This window comes from Myotis yumanensis, unplaced genomic scaffold, assembly GCF_028538775.1.
Source record: "Myotis yumanensis isolate MYYU_CA2020_CCGP unplaced genomic scaffold, mMyoYum1.0.hap1 SCAF_8, whole genome shotgun sequence".
Taxonomy (NCBI): domain Eukaryota; kingdom Metazoa; phylum Chordata; class Mammalia; order Chiroptera; family Vespertilionidae; genus Myotis; species Myotis yumanensis.
Window position 1 is genome coordinate 15,418,704 of NW_027223759.1, and position 25,325 is coordinate 15,444,028.

The 25,325-nt window shown below is 38.5% G+C and overlaps 1 protein-coding gene across 5 annotated transcripts in view; it reads left to right on the plus strand.

Moving 5' to 3' along the window:
- The window catches only part of UNC80 (unc-80 homolog, NALCN channel complex subunit), a 173,137-nt gene that overhangs the window by 68,976 nt on the left and 78,836 nt on the right, over positions 1 to 25,325 (plus strand). For 2 of the 5 annotated variants that reach the window (XM_070422036.1, XM_070422037.1), the window contains exons 23-27: positions 4,611 to 4,823; positions 8,474 to 8,609; positions 11,829 to 11,962; positions 17,789 to 17,954; positions 24,019 to 24,222. In XM_070422036.1, coding sequence (XP_070278137.1) covers positions 4,611 to 4,823; positions 8,474 to 8,609; positions 11,829 to 11,962; positions 17,789 to 17,954; positions 24,019 to 24,222 — 853 coding nt within the window. Of the gene's footprint in view, positions 1 to 4,610; positions 4,824 to 8,473; positions 8,646 to 11,828; positions 11,963 to 17,788; positions 17,955 to 24,018; positions 24,223 to 25,325 lie in introns of all 5 variants that reach the window. The other 3 variants (XM_070422038.1, XM_070422039.1, XM_070422035.1) reach the window with 2 other exon arrangements.

The following is a 25,325-nucleotide window of genomic DNA, read 5'->3' on the forward strand; positions in this document are numbered from 1 at the left end:
ATTAAAGATCTCAGCCAGGCAGAGAACTCAATACAGTCATAAACACTGGCTCTCAAGCACATGCCTCCAGCAAACTCTGTTCCAATGCACAGAGCAACCGACAACAACTGCTTATTCCCACCGGGTTTTCAATAAATAGGTATCCTGCACCAGCAAGAGCTTTATATATTTTGGTAGGGCAATAAGAAAAAAATTATGTAATTCTCCAGGGGCCAACATAAAATATTCATTCTTTGAAAAGTTAGTTCCTGTTCAGTGTTGTTATATGAGTTCTCAGGATCGGTCAGGGTTTCTCCTCACGTATTAAGTTTAGATAGAGTCCTCCAGGAAAAGAAATGTATGCAATTATAATCTTCAGTTAACCATCGGCTCGTGGTAACAGTATTTTATAGGTCCCCAGGCAAAATAAAGCGCAGCTGTTTGAATTAGTATTCCAATTCTCTGCTTCACTTTCATAAAGGAAACATTCAATATGCATAATGATCTTATAAAATGCAGGGGAAAAAAGTGACAAAGTCAAGGGAAAGTAGCCTGGCACTGGAAGTTTTCTAGTTGTGGACTGTTAGAGAAATCCAAGGTGCATAATGACACGACATGTTGTCGTTTTAACTAGACTACTCTCTCGTCCTTGCAGGAACATCTTATATAAGATTGAATCAGAAACCGGTTTGGCTCAGTGGATAGAGCGTTGGCCTGCAGACTGAAGATTGAATCACCTTAAATTGTCAGTATTTGACGATTTTTTGTTTTTAATCCTCACCTGAGGATATTTTTCCATTAATTTTTAGAGAGAGTAGAAGAGAGAGGAAAAGACAGAGAGAAATATGGATGTGAGAGAAACGTATCAATTGGTTGCCTCCGGCAGGAGCCCCAACCAGGAACTGGGAGGAGCCTGCAACTGAGGTGCCCTTGACCGGAATTGAACCCCGGGCCCCTTTGGTCCGCAGGCTGACGCTCTATCCACTGAGCCAAACTGGCTAGGGCAGTATTTGATGATGTTTGACCTTCAATCTTAGACATCCCATATGGTTCTGCCTAATATTTTATCTTCCCAGTTAAAATTGATTCTTTCTTGCCTGGGACCTATGAAGTTGTGATGGAATGGGTAGAAGCTGTCCTGTGGCATAGTGGGTCGTAACAAGGCAGTCTGACAGAGATGCTAATAAGAAAGAAGAAAGTGAACTATGCCTAGTTTTCTTTCAGGATCATCAGCAAAATTCTCTGCGGTGTCAAATGTTTGGGTGTTCACTCGTAACTATGCCTCTGATACTCTGTGGTTCTTTTCAGCCATGCAGCATTCTTCCGATTCATTTTTCTCCATTTGTGCTGTCTGTCTCTGTGATGTGAATCCACCCCTATCCATTCTGTCATGCCTCCATTTTTTGCTGCTTCTTCAGATTGCACTGAGCCGTAAGAGGTAAGCTCCATCAGAGAAGAAAAAAATGTGACTTTCCTTTATGTCCAGGAAGCATCCTTTGCCCATAGTATTCCATAACCCTGCTTCTAAAATTCATTCTTTCTAAACTACACTTTGAAAGATGCAAGAAAAATAATTCCCCACAGCCACACCCACACTAGAATGCCTTGAATATTTTCTACACATTCTGTGAAGTCAGTGCTTGTTTCTAAGCATCTTCTGCAAGAATGCACATTAAAGTCCTTAGCGTTGTACCTCAACATCTCCCTCAGTTGTCTGTATAGTAATATGCACACCACAGTACCTGAGAAATTGATAGTTCTTACTGCCATCTTGACAGTAGGAGTCCCAATCCTGTTTGCATCCACCAGGCTCATGAGGATTATAATAATAGGCAATATCTGAATTACTCTGTGTCATCATCCCCTAAAGCAGACAGGGATATTTCCAAATGTTTTACTGGGTTTGGTAATTTACATGGATCAAATTCATCAGATAAGAACAACCCTCCCCTTAATGTTGAGCTGTAGAGTTAATGGGAATTGTTTTTATATTATTCTCAATTCTGTTCACAAACATAGATTAGGATTTCCTAGGGCTGATAACCGATAATATCTACATTTTATCATAAGTTTTTGAGAGCAGAGATTGAAATTGCTTTTCATTCAAAACACCTTGACTTTCCTAAGCAAATAAAACCAAATTTTTTCTAAACAAGGCAAGCCAAGGTATATAGGAAGCCTCACGCAGCACGATTCGGGTTGTTTATTGATTTATTGTTAACCTCTCAGGCCATCTAACAGTTAAGGCAATTAAAGGATCCTCTGCCCAATACATTTGAGTTAGGCTAAATTTCTCCCTTGCTGATCCTGAAGAGCTAGGATTCATAGCATAATGCTCTTTTTAGTAGTGTTGTTTCTATCTTCTTGTCACTAAACAATGAATCCCACTGCTTCTTATTGGGAACGTGTCAAAATGTGTCAGGCTAAGAAGAAATTACACCACTCGCCTTGCCCTACAGACTGGCATTCATTTTTAGAGACACATGTTCCAGCCTTTTCCAGAGACAGAGGAGCATATCTGAGATCTTTAATAGAAGACATATTTAATACAGGAAAAGAGTGTAGATGTTTAGTCTGTATATTATGGCAGCACAATGTTGATAAGGTTTGATGCAGAAAGCCATTTGACCCTTGGCAATCTCAGGTCTGTGATCTGCTACCAAGTCTTGGCAACAACACAGTTGACGATGGATTCTCACCATTAGTGCTCATCTTGTATTCTGCCTTTTCACTTGGGTTTACTTTGTGTGTCCTGGTAATTCATCCTATGCTTGGTAAAATTAAGTTTGTTTAGAAATATATTTCTTATTGGAATTCTTCTTGATGGCTTCATTGAAGTTGTAGACAATGAGAAAATACTTAATGGGCTAACTTATTTGAATCATCCAGTGTGTTTGGATACTATCGTACTCAAAACTATGAAGTAACCAGGCAAGGTATGAAGTAGCCTAATGGGGGATGGGATTAAGGAAGACTTCTTAGAGGAGGTAACTAAATTGAATCTTAAAAGTAGAAATTTTCCAGATGGAAAAGGGGTTTAAAGGCTCTGTGAGCCATGGGAACAACAAATGGAAAGGTATGAGATGTCATATTTGGGAGACTTACCAGTCTGATATAATTGGACAACAGAGTACTTGAGATAGGGATAGAAGGAGAGAGAAACCAAATGTCAAAGATTGGGTATCGTTTTTATTTTATGATTGAAATAGGGGGAGTTGGTAATAGATTTTAAATGGGAAATTATGTGATCACATATTTGTGTTTTAGACAATAACATTACTTGCCATTAATGTCCCACTTTTAAGCAATGACTTTCTACATGCATTCTAGAAACGACCTTTTACCAAGATTCATATGAGTTTAAATTAAGACAATGTAGATACCAAAGAGGAACTAGCATAGACCTGGGCACCAGAGAGACCTGGGGTTGAATCTTCTGTCCATCCCTTCTCAGCTATATGATAATGGAAAAATCATACCATATTTTGAAAAATGAGAATATTATTTCTAGATCATAAAGAGTTATGATAATTAAGAATTACAATACACAAAAATTAATTAGCACGTAACTGATACTCTCAATAATATTAGCCCTTATTTTGACATTATGGATCAATGCATAATAACACTGTTGCTTGAAATGAAGAAAAAAGTTTCCATTTTAAAACCTGTGGTTACTAAGCAACCTATGGTTATTAGGTAATTCTGAGGTGATGGCTAATACTGTGATTTTTTTTTAAACTGGCCCAAGTCAAAGTATGCATTCATTGTTGAAGTGTATATTTTTGCAACCTGTTGACCTTCTATGACAAACTTAACACTCCTTCCTTTATTAAATTTTTTTTAGCTTGTTAAGAGGTCAGTAGATATCCAATCCTTACCAGTTTCTGGGTAGCAACTGAAAGTTGTTTTTTTATTTTTTCAGATACATCTTGACATGACAAGATGGAGTCACATGTTTAATTTTCTGAAATGCTCAGTTTTTTATTTATCAATGAAATAATTCCTCTTTATCAAACATTTTCAATTAAAGCTATGCCAGTTTAAATGGACTTCGGTCTGTTATTCATGACAAAGTGGGGAGGGGGGAGACTAACTCAACAAAATCTAGTAAGCACTTCCTTTTCTTACTAGCCAACATGCTCAGAGCAGTTGTATTTTCCTGGCGTGTGTGGATGGTCATAGATAATAGATGATTGCTGGAACAAAATCACTACTGGCACCCTTGATTAGATAAGACTAGTTCTAGAAATTGAATATTTGTTTGCTTCATGTCAAAATGTTAGGTTTAAAAAAGCTGCATATTTAAAACCTTATTAAAATGTATTTCACTTTCATATTCAAATCCCAGCCGCCTCCTAAATATGCAAAGAGAATCATGAAATTACTTGAGATTCTGCAAAAGGGGAAAAATAAACACAGAAACCTACTTAAAATGTCTAATTCTTCAATATCCAAATGTGCCTTCAGGGATTCATTTTCCAGATTTCCCACTAATGTGTTAGCCACGCTAATGCTACCCTGGGAAATACAGCTCAACCAAATAAAAAACTCAAATAAACTAAGAGTACATAGTAATTCCCTTAAGGTCAACTTATCGTTCATTAATCCCACATTGGTCATTCACTCAGGAAGCCCCTGTGGTAGCCAGAGCAGCACTGTTCCTGGAATGCGCCCGATTCGTTCACCGCTGCAACCGTGGCAACTGGCCCGAGTGGATGAAAGGCCACCACGTGAATATCACCAAGAAAGGCCTGTCCAGGGGCCGATCTCCCATCGTGGGCAACAAGCGGAACCAGAAGCTGCAGTGGAACGCAGCCAAGCTCTTCTACCAATGGGGAGACGTGAGCTTTTCATTTTCTTCCATAAAAATCAGGGTGCTTGAGTGAAGACGTTTTGTGTGTTTGTTTGTCTGGGAGACAATGCACTGAGTATCTGTTCTATGCCAGGCACTGAACTAAACAGTTTAGGGGAAAATAATCTTAATTCATTGAATGCTCCCAATACATCTATAAAGTTAGACATTATTATTCCTTTCTCTCCTTCCCTGGTCCTCTGCTTCCTTCCTGCCTGTAGATATGTTTTCCCAGGATAGCTTGTAATTTCTTTCTGTGTAATTTCCCCCAGGGTTACATGTATTCCTGTGTTTTTAACTGTTAACTCGGTGGCAGCAGCACACTTCTCTATCCATAACAATTCAGATCCCAGGCCAGTATTGTCAACTGCACGCTGGGCTTCCTCTCAATACTCATCTGACCAAAATAAAACTGTTCTTCCCATATAAGAACATCCCCGTTGGCAACCCCTCCTAAAATTTCTATTTTTATTAACGATTCCACCATCATCTAAAATGGCAGCCTGTGAACATATTCCAAACCTCCTTCCCTTATTGATTCCACCCCCTTCACATCACTGATGCCCCTTGAGGCTGGATGACTAAAGCATTTTCCTACTTGGTCTCCTCCCCAAGTCCTACACACTGCTAGTAAAATGATCTCCCTAAGGCTTAGCCCATCTAAAAGCAGAACATTCATACTTATCTGCCAGGCTCCAGACTTGCCCCCTCCAATTCATCCTCCAAACTGCTGTCAGAGGAATTAGATGAAAATGCAAATCAGATGGTGCTTCCTACCCACTTGTAATGCTTCAATGGCCCTTCTTTTCTCTGGGGATGAAACCCAAATTGCTTAGCCTGGCATCACTGTTCTCTCCACAGCCTTTGTTCAAATCATATCAAGATTATGGATGAGGAAGGCAAATGAACTACTCTAAAGAATATTTGTCTTAATCCTTTGCATCTAAGAGGTGTGTGATAATAATAAGTTGTTACATTAATTTTTCTATTTCTATTGAATTCAGAGAAGAAGGGGAGGGAGGGAGAGAGAGAGAAATATCAATGATGATAGAGAATCAATGATTGGCTGCCTTCTGTACACCCCACACTGGGGATCGAGCCCATAACTCAGGCGTGTGCCCTGACTGGGAATCGAACCATGACCTCCTGGTCCATAGGTCAACACTCAACCACTGAGCCATGCCGGCTGGGCTGTTACATTAATTTTTGAAAGCAGGCTACATGGTTTGTCTTTGAATTTCTAGGCAAGTAGGGCAGTATCACTCGAATGACTGATAAGGTTTCTTCCCCACTCAGAAACTACCTTTCATCATCCTTCAGAATATAAAATGAAGTTCAGCTTCAAGAACTGCAGGATCTGGGCCCAGCTTACCTTTCCAGCCTTCCTGCACATTAATTCCTCTTACAAAACTGTGCTTCAACCAGGTGGCTTACTTGTCAGTCTCTGAACACATCAGTTTAGTTCCCTGAATATGGATCTTTTGGAACACTCTATCTGTACTATCTACTCTTTCCCTTCCCCATCCCCCAAAATACCAATTCTTCACAAATCTATTGCAATGAGACTTTCCATGATTCTCTGAACTGAATCCAAGCTCTCCATCTTCTGAACTAATGAAGTCTTTCACTACTTAATGTGCTATTTCGGTATATTATTACCTCCCCAATAGACCAAGCATGTCAAACTCAAAGGCTAACACAGGCCAAATAAACAAAGTTTAAGTTTATGTGGGCTGCAAAAAAACAAAAACTTCAATTTTTATAGCAACATAGGTTTATTTAGAAAAGTATAGCATAAGAAAAAAGAACAAGAGCAATGATAAAATTAATGTTTTCTTCCTGACACATGGCATCCCTTCTCTGCTACTATCTTTCCTACTTCTGGGGAAAGCTTATTCGCAGTGATTCCTTTCAAAACTGACCCAAGGTGAATGTCAGTAATTCTGGATCTGACAGGAGACTTAATTTCCCTTCATAATTATAAATAACTGCTCACACTGTTATATTGGGTGGGTCGCAAAAATATTCGTTGTGGGCCTCTGTGGGGCGCATGCCGCCCTGCTGGCCGAAAGTTTGACATGCTTGCCAATCGACTGTAAGCTCGGTGAGGGAAAGAGCAAAAAACATTGAATCAAACACCCTGCCTTGTGTTTGAATCCCAGTTCACAGCTTGCTAAGTAACCCTGAGCAAATCTTTCAACCTGTCTAACCTTCCAATTCCCAAACATCGATCCTTCTGTATGAAGGCATTTAGTATTACCCCAGAGAAGTTCATTTTTTAGCAACCCTTTAACTTTTGGGAGCTGTGGGTTTAACTTACACCATTTATTTTCACATCCTGGGAGGATTAATATGGAATCTTTCCCCTTTGGACCTCACTGTTCAGCTTGTTGGCTCCATTCTAGACTCATGTTGCATGCACCCACCTTTGGAGGGATGTCCAAAGTAGTAACATCAGGACAAAGATTTTTGTTGAGGTGGGGTTTTTTGTTTTTATTGTTTTCTTTGCTTAAAACATCCCAGGCTAGTGGCTAAAATTTTAGGATCCTGTGATATCTGTTTACACAGCTTGCTTTCTTTTCATGTGGTTTTTCTTATTCCTCTCTTAATTCTAGAGTTTGAGGAGACCTTTTTGTTTCCCAATAGTCAAGACACTCAAACAGCTTGCATTTTTACTTAAAGAATTCTGGACATATCTTCATATGTCAGTTTCCAGTAGTGAGTGTAATTTCTTGTATGTCCAGAATTTAGTAACTTTTCTAAATGTTTGAAAATAATGTTATAAGAAGAAAGGAAAGATTTAGCTGGTATTTTAGTCTTACCAGTACACAGAGTAATCCACCTGTCAGACCCCAAGCTCATTTTAGTTATTTCCCTAATTTTTCTTCCTATGCTTGTGCTCCTTCCACTGTTGCATACGGTATATAATTGGAATATAAAATAAATTAGATAGAGATAGTTTATTTTTTCTCTTCTTAGGGAAAATTCCTTAATTATTAGTTCCATTAATACCATATTTAAAAAAACACAATATTGCCCATGTGCTGAGTTATTAAAAGTTATATTTCCAATAGTGATGTTGGGTATTAATTCAGAGTATCATGGGGAGGGAACAAATTCTATAAAAAAGACAATCAGTGCATATATAATGGCAGATAAAAATAAAATTGCAGTACCAGAATTCTTGCCAACCTCCAAACTCATTAGCATGACAATGACATTCTCATAAAATAGCATGATCAGGAGTACTCTGAGGAAGGGTGACTTCTTATTTTTACTGCAACAAAATCTTCCATGAAAGACTGCAATACACCCGTATATGAGACCTATAAAATAAATGACCCTTAGGTAAATGAAAATATTTTCACTGAGTAAATGGGAAAAAAAATTCTATGCGTATACCAAAGTATCATCCTAGTTCCTACAAGTATTTAGTCTGAATGACCGTGGAGATAGCAGAAGTGCCTTCCATCTCTGGGTTTCCACATTAGAAAACCTGGTGGTAGCAACACTATGGCAAACAGGAGGCTTATGCTGGAAGAACTTCCCACTCCTTTGTTGTTTATGTCCTCTGTATGTGAGAGCCTACTTTACAGTCTAATATACTTTGTGCTGTTTCTTTTTTCCCCTCCATGGTAGGCAATTGGCATCCGATTGAATGAGCTGTGCCACGGGGAAAGTGAGAGCCCAGCCAACCTGCTGGGTCTTATTTATGATGAGGAGACCAAGAGGAGACTGAGAAAGGAGGATGAGGAGGAAGACTTTTTAGATGACAGTAAGGAGACTCCCTTTACTACAAGAACCCCTGCTTGTAAGAACCTCTGCTTTAGGAGCACTTAATATTTCTCTGTCCTCTTCCATATTCTTACCACCTTCCCATGTCTCCCCACTGCGCCTTTCCCCCTATTCCCTGTGTATGGATGTAAAGCATGTGCATAAAGCCACACAGAGGAGAGGGCAAGAACCAGAAAGAAGAGACTAGAAGAGACTATAGACAGGGGCAAAGAGTTGCAGGCCACCTGGAACTTCCATCACTTTGTAGTCTCTGACTCATATTATTACACAAAGATTCTTATTAGGCTTCTCCAAGAAAATTAAACTGTGGAATATTACTGTCCCAAGGGGAGTTTGGTCAGATTTTTTATTTTATTATTGCTTTTGGAGATTAAAAAATAAAATAAAAGTTATACCAAACAAAATTGAACATGACATACTTTCCAGATCACTAACATATTATAATTTTTAATCAGAGTATAATGCAGCATTTAACATTAAATCGAATTATTAAAAAATTCACATTGTTAGAACTATGAATATCTTCTACACTGTAGTGATGTATTAAAATTATAATTGAGTTCTATCATAGAAAAATAGAGGCAAAGATTTCTGTACATCTCTCTCCAGAACCATTTTGTGCATATATGTGTTCTATGCCATATGAGCTTGTATGTATGTGCACCACTGCCTTTTATTGATCATAAAATTCCAATGTGATCATGGAATCAGTATCATTATTTGAAGACAATGAGGCCTCTTCCTCTTGACCCTCCCTAGTGGTTTGAAACTCAAACTCCCTGATTATGTCTTAAGGGTTGTCCCTCGTTAAGTGATGCCAAACATACTACATCCTTGTAGTCATGGAATATAAAGACTATATGTCATGGCTAGACTGTAACATTAGAACTGAATAATAATAAAAAACATATTGTCTTCTCTTTCACTTTTATATCAAAGATTTTTAAAAATAATTTTAAGACATTTTGCTCTTTCTCAGCCCTTATCAAATGAGAGAAAATTTCTTGACTTAGTTGTTGACAAAACACCAAATTCTGACATCAATTTTTCAGTCTAATGGTGATAGTTGCCCCAATGATTTCATTAAGTTCATAGTAGTCTAGCCTCTCCTAGAATAACTCATGGAACTGGGTATGATTTGTAGAAGGCCTTTAGGAGTATTCAATGATCACAGAACCTATTGAAGGCCTGCCAGAAGACATCCCTAAACTGCCCTGGGTCTTTCAGGGGTCATTCAGAACAGCGAAGAGCCAAGGCAACATCAGGTGGACATATCCTCATAGACCAAAATGACCTTGAATCTTCATGAGACCACCTAAGTACCATTTATCAATATGTTATACCTGGTTAGCTTTTCTGTGAGCTTATGCATTACTCAGTCCTTGTTCATTGTAACAGAACATTTGAGATGATAGTTATGCGAGGCCTTGGACTAAGACCAAGCTCATTGTGTATAGGACAGACAAGAAGAATCTAGATGAAAACTCAGAAGTAAAAGGACAGATCCATAAGTTTATACTAAATATCTAGTCTTTAATTATTTTTTAAAAACCATTGCACATCCAGGTAATTTCTAGAGTCATGTAGCCTCCATCAAACATAGATTGGAATGTCTGGTTTCATTCAACATTCAAGCCAATACATAGCTCATCCTGCATTTAAAAGATAATCATGGTGCTTACATGTATCAGTCTGGAAATTCTAAAGGAGTTTGTCCCTTACATTTTTAAAAAGAGGCATTGTGCCTGGCCAGCATGGCTCAGTGGTTGAGCATCGACATGAACTGGGATGTAACAGTCTAATTCTAGGTCGGGACACATGCCCGGTTTGTGGGCTCAATCCCCAGTGTGGGGTGTGAAGGAGGCGGCCAATCAGTGGTTCTTTCTCATCATTGATGTTTCTGTCTCTCTCTCCCTCTCCCGCCCTCTCTCAAATCAATGAAAATATATTTTTTTTTAAAAAGAAAGGTGCTTTGCTTAAAATAAATAAATAAATAAAATTAAAAGAGGCAATATTCCCCAGCCACATGCTACCTTTGGAGAGAAAATACTGGTCTTCATGAGGAAACAATAGCCAGTTATCTTCAGAAAGACCATAATTTCCTCCTTCTGTCAGTATATACCATGAAGTATATATTATATTCAATTAAGAAAGCCTACTGCATGGGAAATATGTTAGAGGTATTTTTCACAATGTTGCTATGCAGTGATATTGCTTGCTCAATGATTCAATTCATTCAAAATAGATAGCCAGGGCATGTGCCCTGATCGGGAATTGAACCATGACCTTCTGGTTCATAGGTTGACGCTCAACCACTGAGCCACACTGGCTGGGTGGTAACTGCTTCCTTTTATGAAAGACAGAACTCTGCATAGCTTTGGTCTTCTTTTTAAGTAATCAGTGTATTTCTGCTTGATTTGTGATGATATGTATCTGAGAGTTTTAAATCCTGAGAATTTAAAAAGTCTCTATGGTACCAATTTGGACATTATCTGCCTTTAGAGAAAAATCCATTACTTGAACTATGGTGGATGCAATGTTTTGCTCATTTAAAGATCAGTATGCTTTGGAGCAAAGGAGGATATTTGCATACTTTTAGTATAGCTATACTTTAATATGACAGGATAGCTTGATATACTTTAATATGCATAATTGGATGAGAGAGGTGATCAAGTATGTCTTATCAATGCTACAGAAACATATCTGGCCCTGAACTGAAACAACTTCACTGTCCTCAGAATATCAAGAGAGATGTCTCTGATAAAATGAATCAGCAGGACCTTTATAGTTTCAAATAGACTCCACCTCCATGTAGATAGTCTAAATCTGATTGAATAGCGATATGAAAATCTTTCAAAACTGCTTCCCCATTTCTGTTTTCATCAAAAGGCTGCATTTTGTTACTCTATGAGGCAGTAAGGAGAATAAGTTAGTTCTTGATTGCTATTTTAATACTGGGAACTTGTTATAGAATTACAAGCTGGAAAAAGAGAGAGGTCTGTTAATGTACAGATTGTGGTAAAGGGAATAGGTAAATTGAACATGTATAGGTAACATTCTCATACGCACTTTCATTTTGGACATGTTTAGGTAACGTTCTCATATGCAATTTGATTTTACACATGTGTAGCTGTTTCCATTAAACCACGCCTCTCTGTATTTTAGTTTGTTGACTCATGAAAGAACTCTCATTCCACAGGTACTGTGAACCCCTCTAAATGCGGCTGCCCCTTTGCTTTGAAGATGGCAGCATGCCAGCTGCTGCTGGAGATTACCACCTTCCTGCGAGAGACCTTTTCTTGCCTGCCCAGACCACGCACTGAGCCTCTGGTGGTAAGAAAAGCATGCATGTTAACAACCAGGCTACTTGGAGAGAGAAAGACATGTAACCAGGTTCTGAGTATGCACATTTTCTTCAAATGCCCGATGGCCAAATGTATGACATAATTCAAAATTCAACCAAGAGATTTTCTTTGTTTTTAAATTAAATTTATTGGGGTGACATTGGTCGACATGAACATATAGGTTTCAGGTGTGGGTTTCTATGTTACAAGATCTGTATATTACACCATGTGCCCACTACCCAAAGTCAAATCTTCTCATGTAACCATATATGAAGACCCCCTCCTCCCCCCCCACCCCCTCCCTTCTGGCAACCACCACACTGCTGTTTGTGTTCACAAGTTTCAGTTTTGATTCCCACATATGAATGAAATCATATGGTTCTTAGCTTTTTCTAACTGACTTATTTCATTTAGCATTATGTTCTCAGGGTCCATTCACGTTATTGCAAATGGCGCTACTTCCTCCTTTCTTATGGCTGAGTAGTATTCTATTGTGTATACGTACCACATCTTCTTATCCAGCCCTCTATCATAGGACACTTTGGTTGCTTCCATGTCTTGACCACCGTAAGTAATGCTGCAATGATCAAAGGGGTGCATATATCTTTGCAAATACATGCTTTCAAGTTTTCCGGGTATATCCTGAGGAGAGGGATTGTTGGGTCATATGGTAGCTCTATTCTTAATTTTTTGAGGAATCACCAGACTGCTTTCCATAGTGGTTGTACCAGTCTACATTCCCACCAGCAGTGAATAAGGGTTCTCTTTTTCCACAACCTCTCTAACACTTGTTATTGCTTGTCTTGTTAATAATGGCTACTCTAACAGGCGTGAGGTGGTATCTCATTGTAGATTTTAATATATAAAAATAAAATTTGCTCTATTAAAAAATAACTCTCAAGTTGACCTTGAAATCCCAAAAGATAGCACCACTGGGAAAACTGTTTGATTACTGTCAGTAATGCTACAATGTCTAAGAATGTGTAGGTTCCTTTACACCACAAGCTGTGAGGAGTTTTCTGGCCAGGATTTTTTAGAAATCCCTAACAGATTTGTTAATACCTACTGCTCATAAATCCATATAGAAGTGTGCTTCCAGTGAGTTTTCTTATTTAAATTATAGGCAAAAGACTTCTTCACCCGGCCGGTGTGGCTCAGTAGTTGAATGTCCACCTATGAACTGGGAGGTCATGGATCAATATTTGGTCAGGGCACATGCCTGGGTTGTGGGCTTGATCCCCAGTTTGGGGCGTGCAGAAGGCAGCTGATCAATGATTCTCTCATCATTGATGTTTCTATCTCTCTCTCCCTCTCCCTTCCTTTCTGAAATCAATAAAAATATATTTTTTTAAAAAGTCTTCTTTTAGCATTTAGCATCTAAACATCCCCAAACATATATTTTATTCCTGCAGCATTTCTTATGGATGGGCAGAAAAAGAATGTACACACACACACACACACACACACACATATAAAAACATATACTAAAACACACAGGCACACACACACTCTTGTACCATCAGGGCCTGTTTTTTTAAAAAAAATAAAAACACTGTGTAAGAGCTAGAGTCTTGAGAGAGCATATGGGACAAGGACACACCTCAGAGCTGATTGTTTTGGGCCCTTAGTTCTCTAATAGGCACTGAGTCTCCAGTGGTTCTTTCAATGTAGGCGTCATCCAGCCAGAGCTGAGGAACTAGACAAGTTCTTTTCTTCCCTTTACACCAGGCTCACACTACTCTACTAGAAAAAGTGTTGCACTAACAGTCTATGTCAGTGGTTCTCAACCTTCCTAATGCCACGACCCTTTAATACAGTTCCTCATGTTGTGGTGACCCCCAATGTCATTGTGACAAATTGAACATAATTAAAGCATAGTGATTAATCACAAAAACAATATGTAATTATATATGTGTTTTCCGATGGTCTTAGGCAACCCCTGTGAAAGGGTCATTTGACCCTCAAAGGGGTCGCGACCCACAGGTTGAAAACCGCTGGTCTATGTGCTTTCATTTAAGCAAATTTTATAATCTACTAGCTCTCCCAATATTTCAACCGAATGTAGCATGAACAAGGCCATACCCTAATCCTGGTGGGACCAAAAGAATTTCTGCTCTGGGATTCCTGAGAAGTGCCTCTCTCTCTGGTCTTCCATGTCTGCAAAGCCTGTTTCCTCACACTAAAACATAAAATGGGTATTTTCAAGTTGGAAACATGTCTGGGCAAAATGTATGTTTGTAAGAGAAACATACCCACATTTGGAATGTGAAACTACATGATTTGGATATTGAAAAAAACAGTTTTTCTACTGCTCTTACTTAATTTGATATTAACCGGGGCCTCTAATTTTCTGAATTAACTTTACTATTTTATTGAAACTACTCTTTAAAATCAAATCAAGACCACCATTTAACATATATGTGTATTTTAAAATCCAGTATGATAAAATATCTGGTCTGTAAGAATCTGTCAGTGTTATCAACGTTCTGATTATACTCGTCTTCATGAAAGCACAGTAGTGTATCTTTTTTTTTTTTTAATCCTCACCTGAGGATATTTTCCCATTGATTTTAGAGAAAGTGCAAGAGAGAGGGAAAGACAGAGAGAAACATCGATGTTAGAGAAACACATTGATTGATTGCCTCCTGCATGGGCCTGGGTCGGGGAAGAGCCTGCAACCGGGGTACGTGCCCTTGACCGAAAATGAACCCAAGACTCTTTGGTCCACAGGCCAACACTCTATCCACTGAGCCAAACCGGCTAGGGCAGCAGTGTCTATTTTTAAGTTTTCAGATTTTTATTGGCCACCATTTTGATCTGTTGGGATTTAAAAAGAGAACCTTAAAGTTCGATTCCATTATTTTTGTTTTCCTTTCAATTTCTATAAAGCTATCATTTAATGATCCTTATTATTACAACAAATTTATTTTTTAATCAGTCACATCTTTTAAAAATTACTGTATAACTGGCAGGCCAGTAAGAAATGCCAAGAAATTAATTTAAAACAGAGCCTGCAGTTATTTGGTCAATGAAAGTTTTCACTGCTATATTGCCTTTAGCAAGGTCTCAGAGATCTTTTACTCATTACATTGGTATTTTCACTGTCAAGTGTAGGTTTATGTATTTTGAGAGGATATGACCTTGATAAGATAAATGAGAAAGAAGCTTTTTTTCGTGCGTAATCGATTTAAATATAGTTGATGGTAAAAACAAAAACAAAAAACACCTCAAGTCACGTCCTAGCCTACCATAGAAAAAGCAATGAGTATCATACAGCTATCTTACCAACACAGATGCTGAAAATGCTTGAAATTGTTTTTTAAGAAATTATATTAAATAGTGAATCTATCAGGTTAAGCATAAATACCACCAAAATGAAATATTCTAAAGTTTTAACAAAACATTTGCTGCAAGGGTATTTGTAGATCTTTGGAATGTTTTGTTAGTTTAGTAACATTTTTAATAGCAGTAAAAATAAATAGCTACCATAACACAGAGAATAATAAAAGAATAACACAGTAAAATAATAACATTAAAAGCTAGAAATATTCAATACTCTGAAGCTTGGGGATGGGAGATCAGGAACATAAACTTTCTACCAAGAAGAAAAGAATGTCTAATAGAAATACCCTAAAACAGATTTCATCGTGAAATATTTATTTGACAAAGTCTTAGTTATATCCAAAATGTGGGAAAGAAAGCAAAAGAACCTTAAATACAATAATGAAAATAAAAGTTAATTTGTTTAACCACACTTATTTCTTAGATAGGGTCAGGAAGGCCCAATAGGCCCTTATGGCATTGGTGGGTAATAAAGTTCAAGGAAAAGGAAAAATGGTATCAAAAGGTATTAAAATGTGCTAAAAATATATTTTTGCCAACTTAACAATTTTTTTCTAGATAAATCCCTAGATGCAACTTAATGTGCTTTTTTTTTCCAAAAAATAACTCTTCTTGGTAGCATTTTAGTCACTTTTTATTAACCATGCAAATAAATTGCTTTAAAAAAGAAAAAGCAGCATTTTTACAAGATTTATAATCTAAAGAGCATAATAATCAAAATGTTCTCTAAGTATTGACTTCCAAACCTGAGAACAATAAACAAATATTTTTAAAGGAATTCTGTGTGTAAAATTGTTGATCTATTAAAATATTTCCCAATGGAGTTAAGTTTGAGGATTAAGTAAAGTTAGCTCAGCAAATAAGTGGGTAAAGGAAATTCAGGTTTAAGAAATCTCATGTGTGAGGGCCAGAAGCACAAAACAGGATCATACACTGGCAGAATTTCTCTCTCTCTTTGAGGCACAGCTCAGTATAAGGGGTTCCTTATTTGCTAAGCTAACTTTACTTAATCCTCAAACTTAACTCCAGCATTACCTCTGTATTTGTTTTTTATTTCTGCTATAACAAACTACCACAATTTTAGTTGTTTAAAATAGCCAAATATATAATCTTATAGTTCCGGAGATCAGAAGTTTTACACAGGTCTAACCAGATGAAAATCAAGGTGTTAGCAAGGCCACACACCTGCCTTCCTGGGGCTCCAGGGTCTGTTTCAGGGGTGGGCAAACTTTTTAACTCGAGGGCCACAATGGGTTCTTAAACTGGACGGGAGGGCCGGAACAAAAGCATGGATGGAGTGTTTGTGTGAACTAATATAAATTCAAAGTAAACATCATTACATAAAAGGGTAATGATCTTTTTTTTTTTTTTTTTTTAGTTTTATTCATTTCAAACGGCCGGATCCGGCCCGCGGGCCGTAGTTTGCCCACGGCTGATCTGTTTCCTTGATCTCATTCCATCTTCCAGAGGCCACACATTCTTAGCTCATTGTCTCCTCCCCCATCTTCAAAGCCAGCAATTTAACATCTCTGTCACCCTTCTTCCACAGTCAAATCTTCCTCTGACCACAGCCTGGAAAAGCTCCCCACTTTTAAAGATTTGTGCGATCAGGTTAAGCCTTCCTCTTCCAGGATAATCTTCCATCTTAATCACATGTGCAGAGTCCCTGTTGCAATGTAAAGTGACATGTTCACCAGGTTCCAGGGACTAAGGCAGCAGTTCTCAACCTATGGGTTGCGACCCCTTTGGGGGTCGAATGACCCTTTCATAGGGGTCGCCTAAGAACATCGGAAAACACATATATAATTACATATTGCTTTGTGATTAATCACTATGCTTTAACTATGTTCAGTTTGTAGCAATGAAATTGGGGGTCACCACAACATGAGGAACTGTATTAAAGGGTCGCAGCATTAGGAAGGTTGAGAACCACTGGAGTAAGGCATGAACATCTCTGGAAGGTCATTGTTCTGCCAACCACGACCTCCAAGCATGATTTCTAAGCTCCTACTCTGTCTCTCAGCCTTGGAATTTATCACTTGTTTGCCTCCGCACTCTCTACCTTGGGATTCTGACTTCCTTTAGGACAAGAACCACTTCTTTTTATCACCCAGTACTAACACATTTATACTCAATGAATAATTATTTAATAAACAGGTAAATACCAATTTCAGTTAAAACCATGCACAAAGAATTAGAAGGTAAGTTTGTTCTAAATTTGGAATGAGGTCTGTGCTTTGGAAGGTGAGGCATGTGAGAAAAAGTGAAAAACTGAGTTAGGGAAGTCTTTTGTTTTTGTTTTTTAAACTCAATGAATATTATTATGGCTACAGTCTACAATTTGCATTTGGTAAAGGTAAATGGGGCTGTTTGAATGCAATTCTATGCAATTCAAAACCGAGGGAGGTTTGCCAGGAGACCACTGCAGTGCTGGGAGTTGCCAGCATTCATGTGCTCCTCGCTGACATTTCAGGACCTGGAGAGCTGCAGGCTTCGTTTGGATCCTGAGTTGGACCGACACAGATATGAAAGGAAGATCAGCTTTGCCGGGGTCCTGGATGAAAATGAAGACTCAAAGGATTCCCTCCACAGTAGTAGCCACACCCTCAAATCCGACGCAGGTGGTGAGGAGAAGAAAGGTATGGAAAAGCAAGGATTGTTTCATGTTTCAGGGTTTCTTGTAGAATATTTGGTCTGGGGTCTAACCTACAGAATTGTTTACCCAAAGACGGCCAAGACTGTTGGCTCCATACAGTACTGTGTCATCCAATGAGGTAGGAAACCATTCTGGTTGGGAGTTGGACTCTTCAGTCAGAGAGGCTCAGGTTCTAATTCCAGCTCAGCAACTCTCCGTATTTCATTGAATCCAAGATGCCATCATTCACACGATGAAACATTACTTTACGTACCAATACAAAGGAAAAATACTCCCATTCAGCTCTTACACAATACTTTCTTATTGCTTAGTTTGTGTTTCAATCTTTTTTTTATAAATTTTTTAAAATATATTTTATTGATTTTTTACAGAGAGGAAGGGAGAGGGATAGAGAGTTAGAAACATCGATGAGAGAGAAACATCGATCAGCCACCTCCTGCACACCCCCCACTGGGGATGTGCCTGCAACCAAGGTACATGCCCTTGACCGGAATCTAACCTGGGACCTTTGAGTCCACAGGCTGATGCTCTATCCACTGAGCCAAACTGGTTAGGCTGTGTTTCATTCTTATCGAAATAGAATTTCAGGCTTAATTAGATGAAAAATTTTATTTTCAGTATATATCATTCTTGTGCAGCCAAAAAAAGGTAAACCTTTAAGCTAGTTAAAGGTTTTCTAAACTATCCTCAATTCAGAGTTCAAATTTCTTTTTTTTTAATTGTTTTATTGCTTAAAGTATTACAAAGGGTATTACATGTGTCTCCTTTTCCCCCCCGCAGAGTTCAAATTTCTTAATTACTTTTCAACTCCGAATTGTCAATATCATGTTTTTTTTTAAAGGATGATGTCCTGTGAGTCATCAGAATGTTAAGAATACATCATTTTCAAATTAATCTCTAAAAGGAGTAAAGCTATTGGTGCTAGGTACTTAAGGAAATATTCAATTGTATGAAATTAGCCTACCTTCAATTCCTGCTTCTGGAATATTGCCAAACACATCTGATGGACATCTCACGCACTCGTCCACCCAGCTACCATTTTGCTTCTTGGAGTTAAAAGACACTGATACCCATTCTATAAAGTTTGTTGCTGATGCTTTAGATCAGTGGTTCTCAACCTTCTGGCCCTTTAAATACAGTTCCTCATGTTGTGACCCAACCATAAAATTATTTTCGTTGCTACTTCATAACTGTAACGTTGCTACTGTTATGAGTCATAATGTAAATATCTGATATGCAGGATGGTCTTAGGCGACCCCTGTGAAAGGGTCATTCGACCACCAAAGGGGTCGCAACCCACAGGTTGAGAACTGCTGCTTTAGATGTTCACATGGGTACAGGCAATAACAAATGTGTCACAACTGACCCGTAGCACCAGGGATGCTAAGTTTTTGCCAACTGTAAGACAAATGTCCATTTCAGGTATGTTAAAGTGTGAAAAAATGTGCACCTTAAATTGCTAAAATATAGTCACTAGCCGTGTGACCTTGTCCAAGTTACTTACCCCCTAAGTACCATTTTTCTTCTCTGTAAAATTGGGTTAATAACACCTACCCTATTGTGATGTTGAAAGCTTTAAATGAGACTATGCAAATAAAACATAAACTCAGAACTCGGCACATAATAGGCACACAGTAAATAATTTTATTTTTTTTTTTAAATATCATGAGCTAAAGTAAAGATTGCAAAGTTTTACGTTGCTCTCTAGAGACGCCTTTAAACTTTTAACTTCTCTATCTGATTGTTGTTCCTTAAATTCCACTGCACATCAATGTTCTCCTAGTGAATTTCAATTAAAAGACCATCCGCACGTTTGTAAAAAGAGTCAAAGATGATTTTATGGACTTAGTACTTTCTAGTGTCCAATAGACAATGACTCCATGAATGTTTGATGATTTAAGGAATGAACAATCTTGAAAGGAATAGCCCTAAATAGAGAAAACATCAAATCTTTAAAGACTTTAAAACCTTTCATGGAATGGACATACACAGAATTATTTTCTAATATTTCAAGATTGTAGTCATGGCATTTTCAAAATGCAAGTAATTGTTATATCATAATGAACTTATGGTGAACCAAATATTATTTTAACCAAATCTTAGCAATTTCTGCACGTGAAGAAGTACCAAGTCAATATATTTTCAAATATTCCTGCTTCAGATAACCACGTATGAAGAGAAGCTTCCATCTTCTAAGCATAGCCCAAGGGGATGTTTTTGGTCCATTCAAAGTTATTATGCTAATTATTAAAGTCTCCGAAATAAAAATTTCTTAATACTGACATAGTTAAACTTGAGCTGAGTAAATTCTGCACCATTTAAAAAAATAAAATATCAGTTTAATTTTAAGGACACTTTAATTTCATGATTATTGTTGTATAAATTGTTCTTAGTATTCAAAGACACAAATGCTTAGTATTTTTTCTTTTCATAGAATAGCCATGTTAATATATGAAAGTTGTTTAATAAGTGAAGCGCAGAAGACTGAAACTATAAATAAAATGAAAACATATCCATAAAATGTCATTTACCACTTAGCAACAATCTCCTTAAGATTCCTAAATATTCCTTAATCCTTTTTTTTTTCCTTTGTGCAATTTCCTTTTAAAAAAATATATTTTATTGATTTTTTACAGAGAGGAAGGGAGAGGGATAGAGAGTTAGAAACATCAATGAGAGAGAAACATCGATCAGCTGCCTCCTGCACACTCCCAACTGGGAATGTGCCCGCAACTAAGGTACATGCCCTTGACCGGAATCTAACCTGGGACCTTTGAGTCCACAGGCTGATGCTCTATCCACTGAGCCAAACCGGTTAGGGCTCCTTAATCCTTTTGATAAGTAGATTTCAGCTGCTAAATCAATGTGAAAATGGGAACCATGAGGGCCCTGTTAACTTAGATTATAAAAGTTTTATTTAAATGCTCATACCATCTGTTTATATTAAAGCAAAAAATGTAAGTTCTTGAAATAAACAACCTGGGGACAATTCAGACACTACAGAGGAAAATTAATGTGAAATAATTTTTAAACTAAAAATTTCTGCCTAAAATCTCCAAGCAGGGTCTGTCAAATCATTTCACCCAGATTCCAAATACAAACCAAGATAGGTATTCCAATGCACAAGACATTTCTGATCAGTGGACAATCATCTATTGAGCACCTACTGAATGCGAGGCACTATTACACGTTTTCAGAAAACAGCCATGAAGAGGAAAATTTTCCCACATATGTTTTAGTTTATATTAGCTAAAAGTTAATAACATAATAGGGAGTAACACTACATACTTTTCTTTTTAATATATTTTATTGATTTTTCACAGAGAGGAAAGGAGATGGATAGAGAGTTAGAAACATCGATGAGAGAGAAACATCGATCAGCTGCTTCCTGCACACCTCCTACTGGGGATGTGCCCGCAACCAAGGTACATGCCCTTGACCGGAATCTAACCTGGGACCTTTCAGTCCGCAGGCCGACGCTCTATCCACTGAGCCAAACTGGTTAGGGCACACTACATACTTTTTAATAGAGATGAGTTGTATAAAAAAAACAAATTAGGGTCAGAGAATTTGTAGTGACCTAGAGTTGGGGGGACTGTTGTTCAGAGAAGGACCCTATAAGTGACGTTGAGAAGAGACATGTATCATGTGAAGGAGCCAGTCATGCAAAGGGAGGAGTTTTCCAGCGACAGCAGTGAGAACAAGGCTCTTGTGCAGGAATGAACCTGGAGCACTTGAGGAAGGGCAAAAAGGCCAACATGGTTGGAAAAGAATGAGGTAGGAAAGGTGGTAGGAGGGATGGGGTCAGAGGGCAATTAAATGGAGTCTGTAGATATGTTTAGAAATTTAATTCTACTTTGTGTATCAGAGAGTTGTTGGCAGGTTTTGACCAGAACAGTAATATAATATGTGTATTTATGATTTATGTATTTAAAAGATGAGTCTATCTGGGGAGTGGGGGGAAAGGGGAGCAGTTAGCTAGTTACATTGGCCTGGGGAATAGGTGATGGGGCTTTCAAAGCCCTATAAAATTTTGATGTGAGGAGCCAGCAGGACTTGCTAATGGATAAAATGTGAGATGAGAAAAAAAGGGATAAAAAGGTGTTTAATTTAATTTAGATGAATTTGTGTCACTTTCATGGTAGTTCTTGTTGTCATGGAGATAAGGACTAAAATTCAATTCTGTGCAATCTCAACTAATGTTTTTCATGAACAATACCAAATCCGAATTCTAATTGCTGTGTCCTCTATAAATAATCGATGCCATATTCCTTTTTTCTCTATTTTGTTTTATTTTTTTCAATCACCATTTATCCCCCCATACCCTTTTATACCTCCACACCCCTCCCAGTCACCACACTATTGTTCGTGTCCATGAGTTCTTTTTTTTTCCTTTTTTGAGTCAATGTCATAATTCTGAACACCAATTTTTCAGTGTTGTCTCCAGTTACCTTTGGTGATAGAACAGGTTGCATTATGAAATCAGCCAAGAATGCTAAAGTATACCTCTATACAAATTAAAAAAAAAACTCTTTTTCTCTACTTCTCAATCTACTTTGACATGAAATTGTATTAACGGTCACTAAAAATGATAATTGTATTCTATTTCAAATTTATTTCAGGTAGGTCATAAAGTCTCAATTAAACCTAAAAATAAATATTGAAAAAATACAGTGGATCAGTTGTGTGCTATAATTAAAATAGAGTAGTATGGTCTCTAGTCCTTATGGAACTTATCCAACTGTGCTGCAAGAATTTTTCTTCAGATGTGAACTTCTATCCAGATGTGTCCATTGAGCTCCATGAGGTCTTTGCCAGCTGAGTGGTGATCATTTTCATCCTCAATTACAAGAGTAATCAAAGATTAAACATTTCACATTATACAACAGAAATTATTCTGGGCTCCTTTACATGGCATTAAAAGTAAACATTTAGTTAACATCTTACAGAGCTGTGTGAGTTCTGTCCCAGTCACAGCTTAACTCTCCTGTGAGTGAGAGTAAACGTGAGACTAAAATGCAATCTTCCCTATAGGGAGTTTTAAAAATATCCATAGCTATGCCATAAATAATTCATTTGAAATCTTGTTCATGTCTTAATAAGGAAAGCTTACAAAAATGACCCCCTCGTGATAATGACTTTAGACTCTGCAAACGCTCTTCCAATCTTACAAAAATCAGTGTGTACCCACACAACATCTTCAAAAGGAAAGGAACGAGGTGTGTCTATGACAATGAGAAGTAAGGGTGCTTTGGGTTTAAAAAGTAAGTTTTAAAGATTTAACATGTTTTTTGTTACCCTTTTATTTTCCTCACTGATGACTGTTTCTTCCAGAACACGAAAGATGAATAATGCATGTTCTCCTTGGTAGATAGAGACTGTAAGGTTGGCTCAGGGTGTTGCAACATTTGGACTCACATCTCACCCAGCCTTCTGACTGAGAGGAGGATGCTGTAAAATCACTAGGTGCCTTGGGAATGGATCCATGTCCCACTCATGTTCACCCAAAGCACCCCAGTGAAACACATCCTTTAGTGCCTCTGCTGACAAGCCGAGCGGAACACACTGCTGACTGTTGGAGAGCGAAGCACCTCTTGTTTTTATTTCTTAATGAGGTATTCCAAAAGGAAGGGGTTTGCATAACTCACGTGACTCTGCAGGTTCCATTTCAAAAGAAAAACAAAAACAAATGGTTTGTGGTTCTGTTTAGTCAAGCCATAATGTGATGGAAATGTACTAACAGTCCTAGCAAGGGCACACTCATGCTTGTGAACCCTGGGCCAGCAAGGGAGCAGGCTGTTCCCAGCACCGATGAGCTATGTGTCCAAGAAAGAAGCTGCACCAGCCCTTCCTGGTGGGCCCAGCCTCCTGCCTGCCCAGCAAACCCGCCTGACTGCGGGCGTGGGGGAAGCTCCTTGTCCAGACACGATGCCCATCCAGGCCACCAGGGAGGAGGCTGATCAGGGACGAGCTGGGGAGAGCTTGGACCTCGCACTGGCTGGGGAACCCTAAGGGGGGGAAAGCCCTATTTTATTCTTTCAATGCAGTTCCCAGCAGGAAGAACAGGATAGGAGGCTCCCGCCTGCTCCAGATTAAAGGAACCCGCAGTTTCCAAGTGAAGAAGGGGGGTTCCTTGTCCAGCTTTCGCCGGGTCGGCAGCTTAAAGAGCAGCAAGTTATCACGGCAGGACTCAGAGTCTGAGGCTGAGGAGCTGCAGCTGTCCCAGAGCAGGGACACTGTCACTGACCTAGGTAACAGAGAGGAGTGGGGTGTGCAGGGACGTGGGGGGTAGGAAGACAGGGCCCAAATCCTGAACAGCCAAAGTGCATTTTCTTATTCATTCAAAGGTGGAGGGCAGAGCCATTCATTCAGTCTGAAAACCATACTATCCTTAGAGCAAGGCTGCCCAACCCTTAGTGGGCACATGGGTCACCTGGGAGTCTTGATAAGATACCCATTCTGTTTCAGTCTGGGGTGGGGCCCTGAGAGTCCAGACGTAAAGCTGACGCTGTGGGTCAAGGTCCACAGTTTGAGGAATGAGGACATAGAGTATCTATTTGGGAGAGAAGACACTTTAGTGACAAGGGCAGTTTTTTGAAATCCAGATGTTTCTTTAAAGCAAGACATAGGTATTCCCTTGGGGACAGCTAGCTAAAGGTCCTCTGTGTTTTAAAGTCTCTATTTCCCATTAAAAGCAACCAAAATATCAGAGAGGGGCGATTGTCTAGAGCTGACAGTTAGTGACCTTCAGCAAGTCAGCGTCTCAGGAATTTTTCTCCATCTAAACAATGGGAATAATTCTATTTGCTCCGTGCCTACTCTGAAGGGAGGCTCTGAAGATAAACACCTGAAGGTGAGGTCTTTATACAACCAGAGCATTGGGGATGGAGCTTGTCACTGTAGGATCCAAAGAGACTCTGAATCCCAAAATGTGTTAGTCCTATGGGCTCTGGTTATCATCTTAATAGAAAGGAAGAAGGTTAAGCAGGCATGCTGATAGGACTCACTAACTGCCTGGAATTTAACTATTACGTAAAAGTTGAAGCACACTTTCTTTGTCATTCAGTCCCTATATGAGAAGCAAAAGAGAAAAGTCTCCTTTCTAGGTGAAATTGTTTCAGAAATCAGTCAGGAACTATCGATAAATGACCAATCGAGCCTGTGAAATAGCAGCTGAGTATATCTATTCGAAGTGAGTTTAAAATAGGAAACGTTTCTACACCCACGGACCCTTGCCTTTGAAAATAGCTAATTTATGTCTATAAGATTCAGCTTATGTTTTAAGGAGACAATAGAAGAAACCCCATGACTTCTTTTGGTACAGGTTTGAAACTGAAGCAATATCATCAGTTAG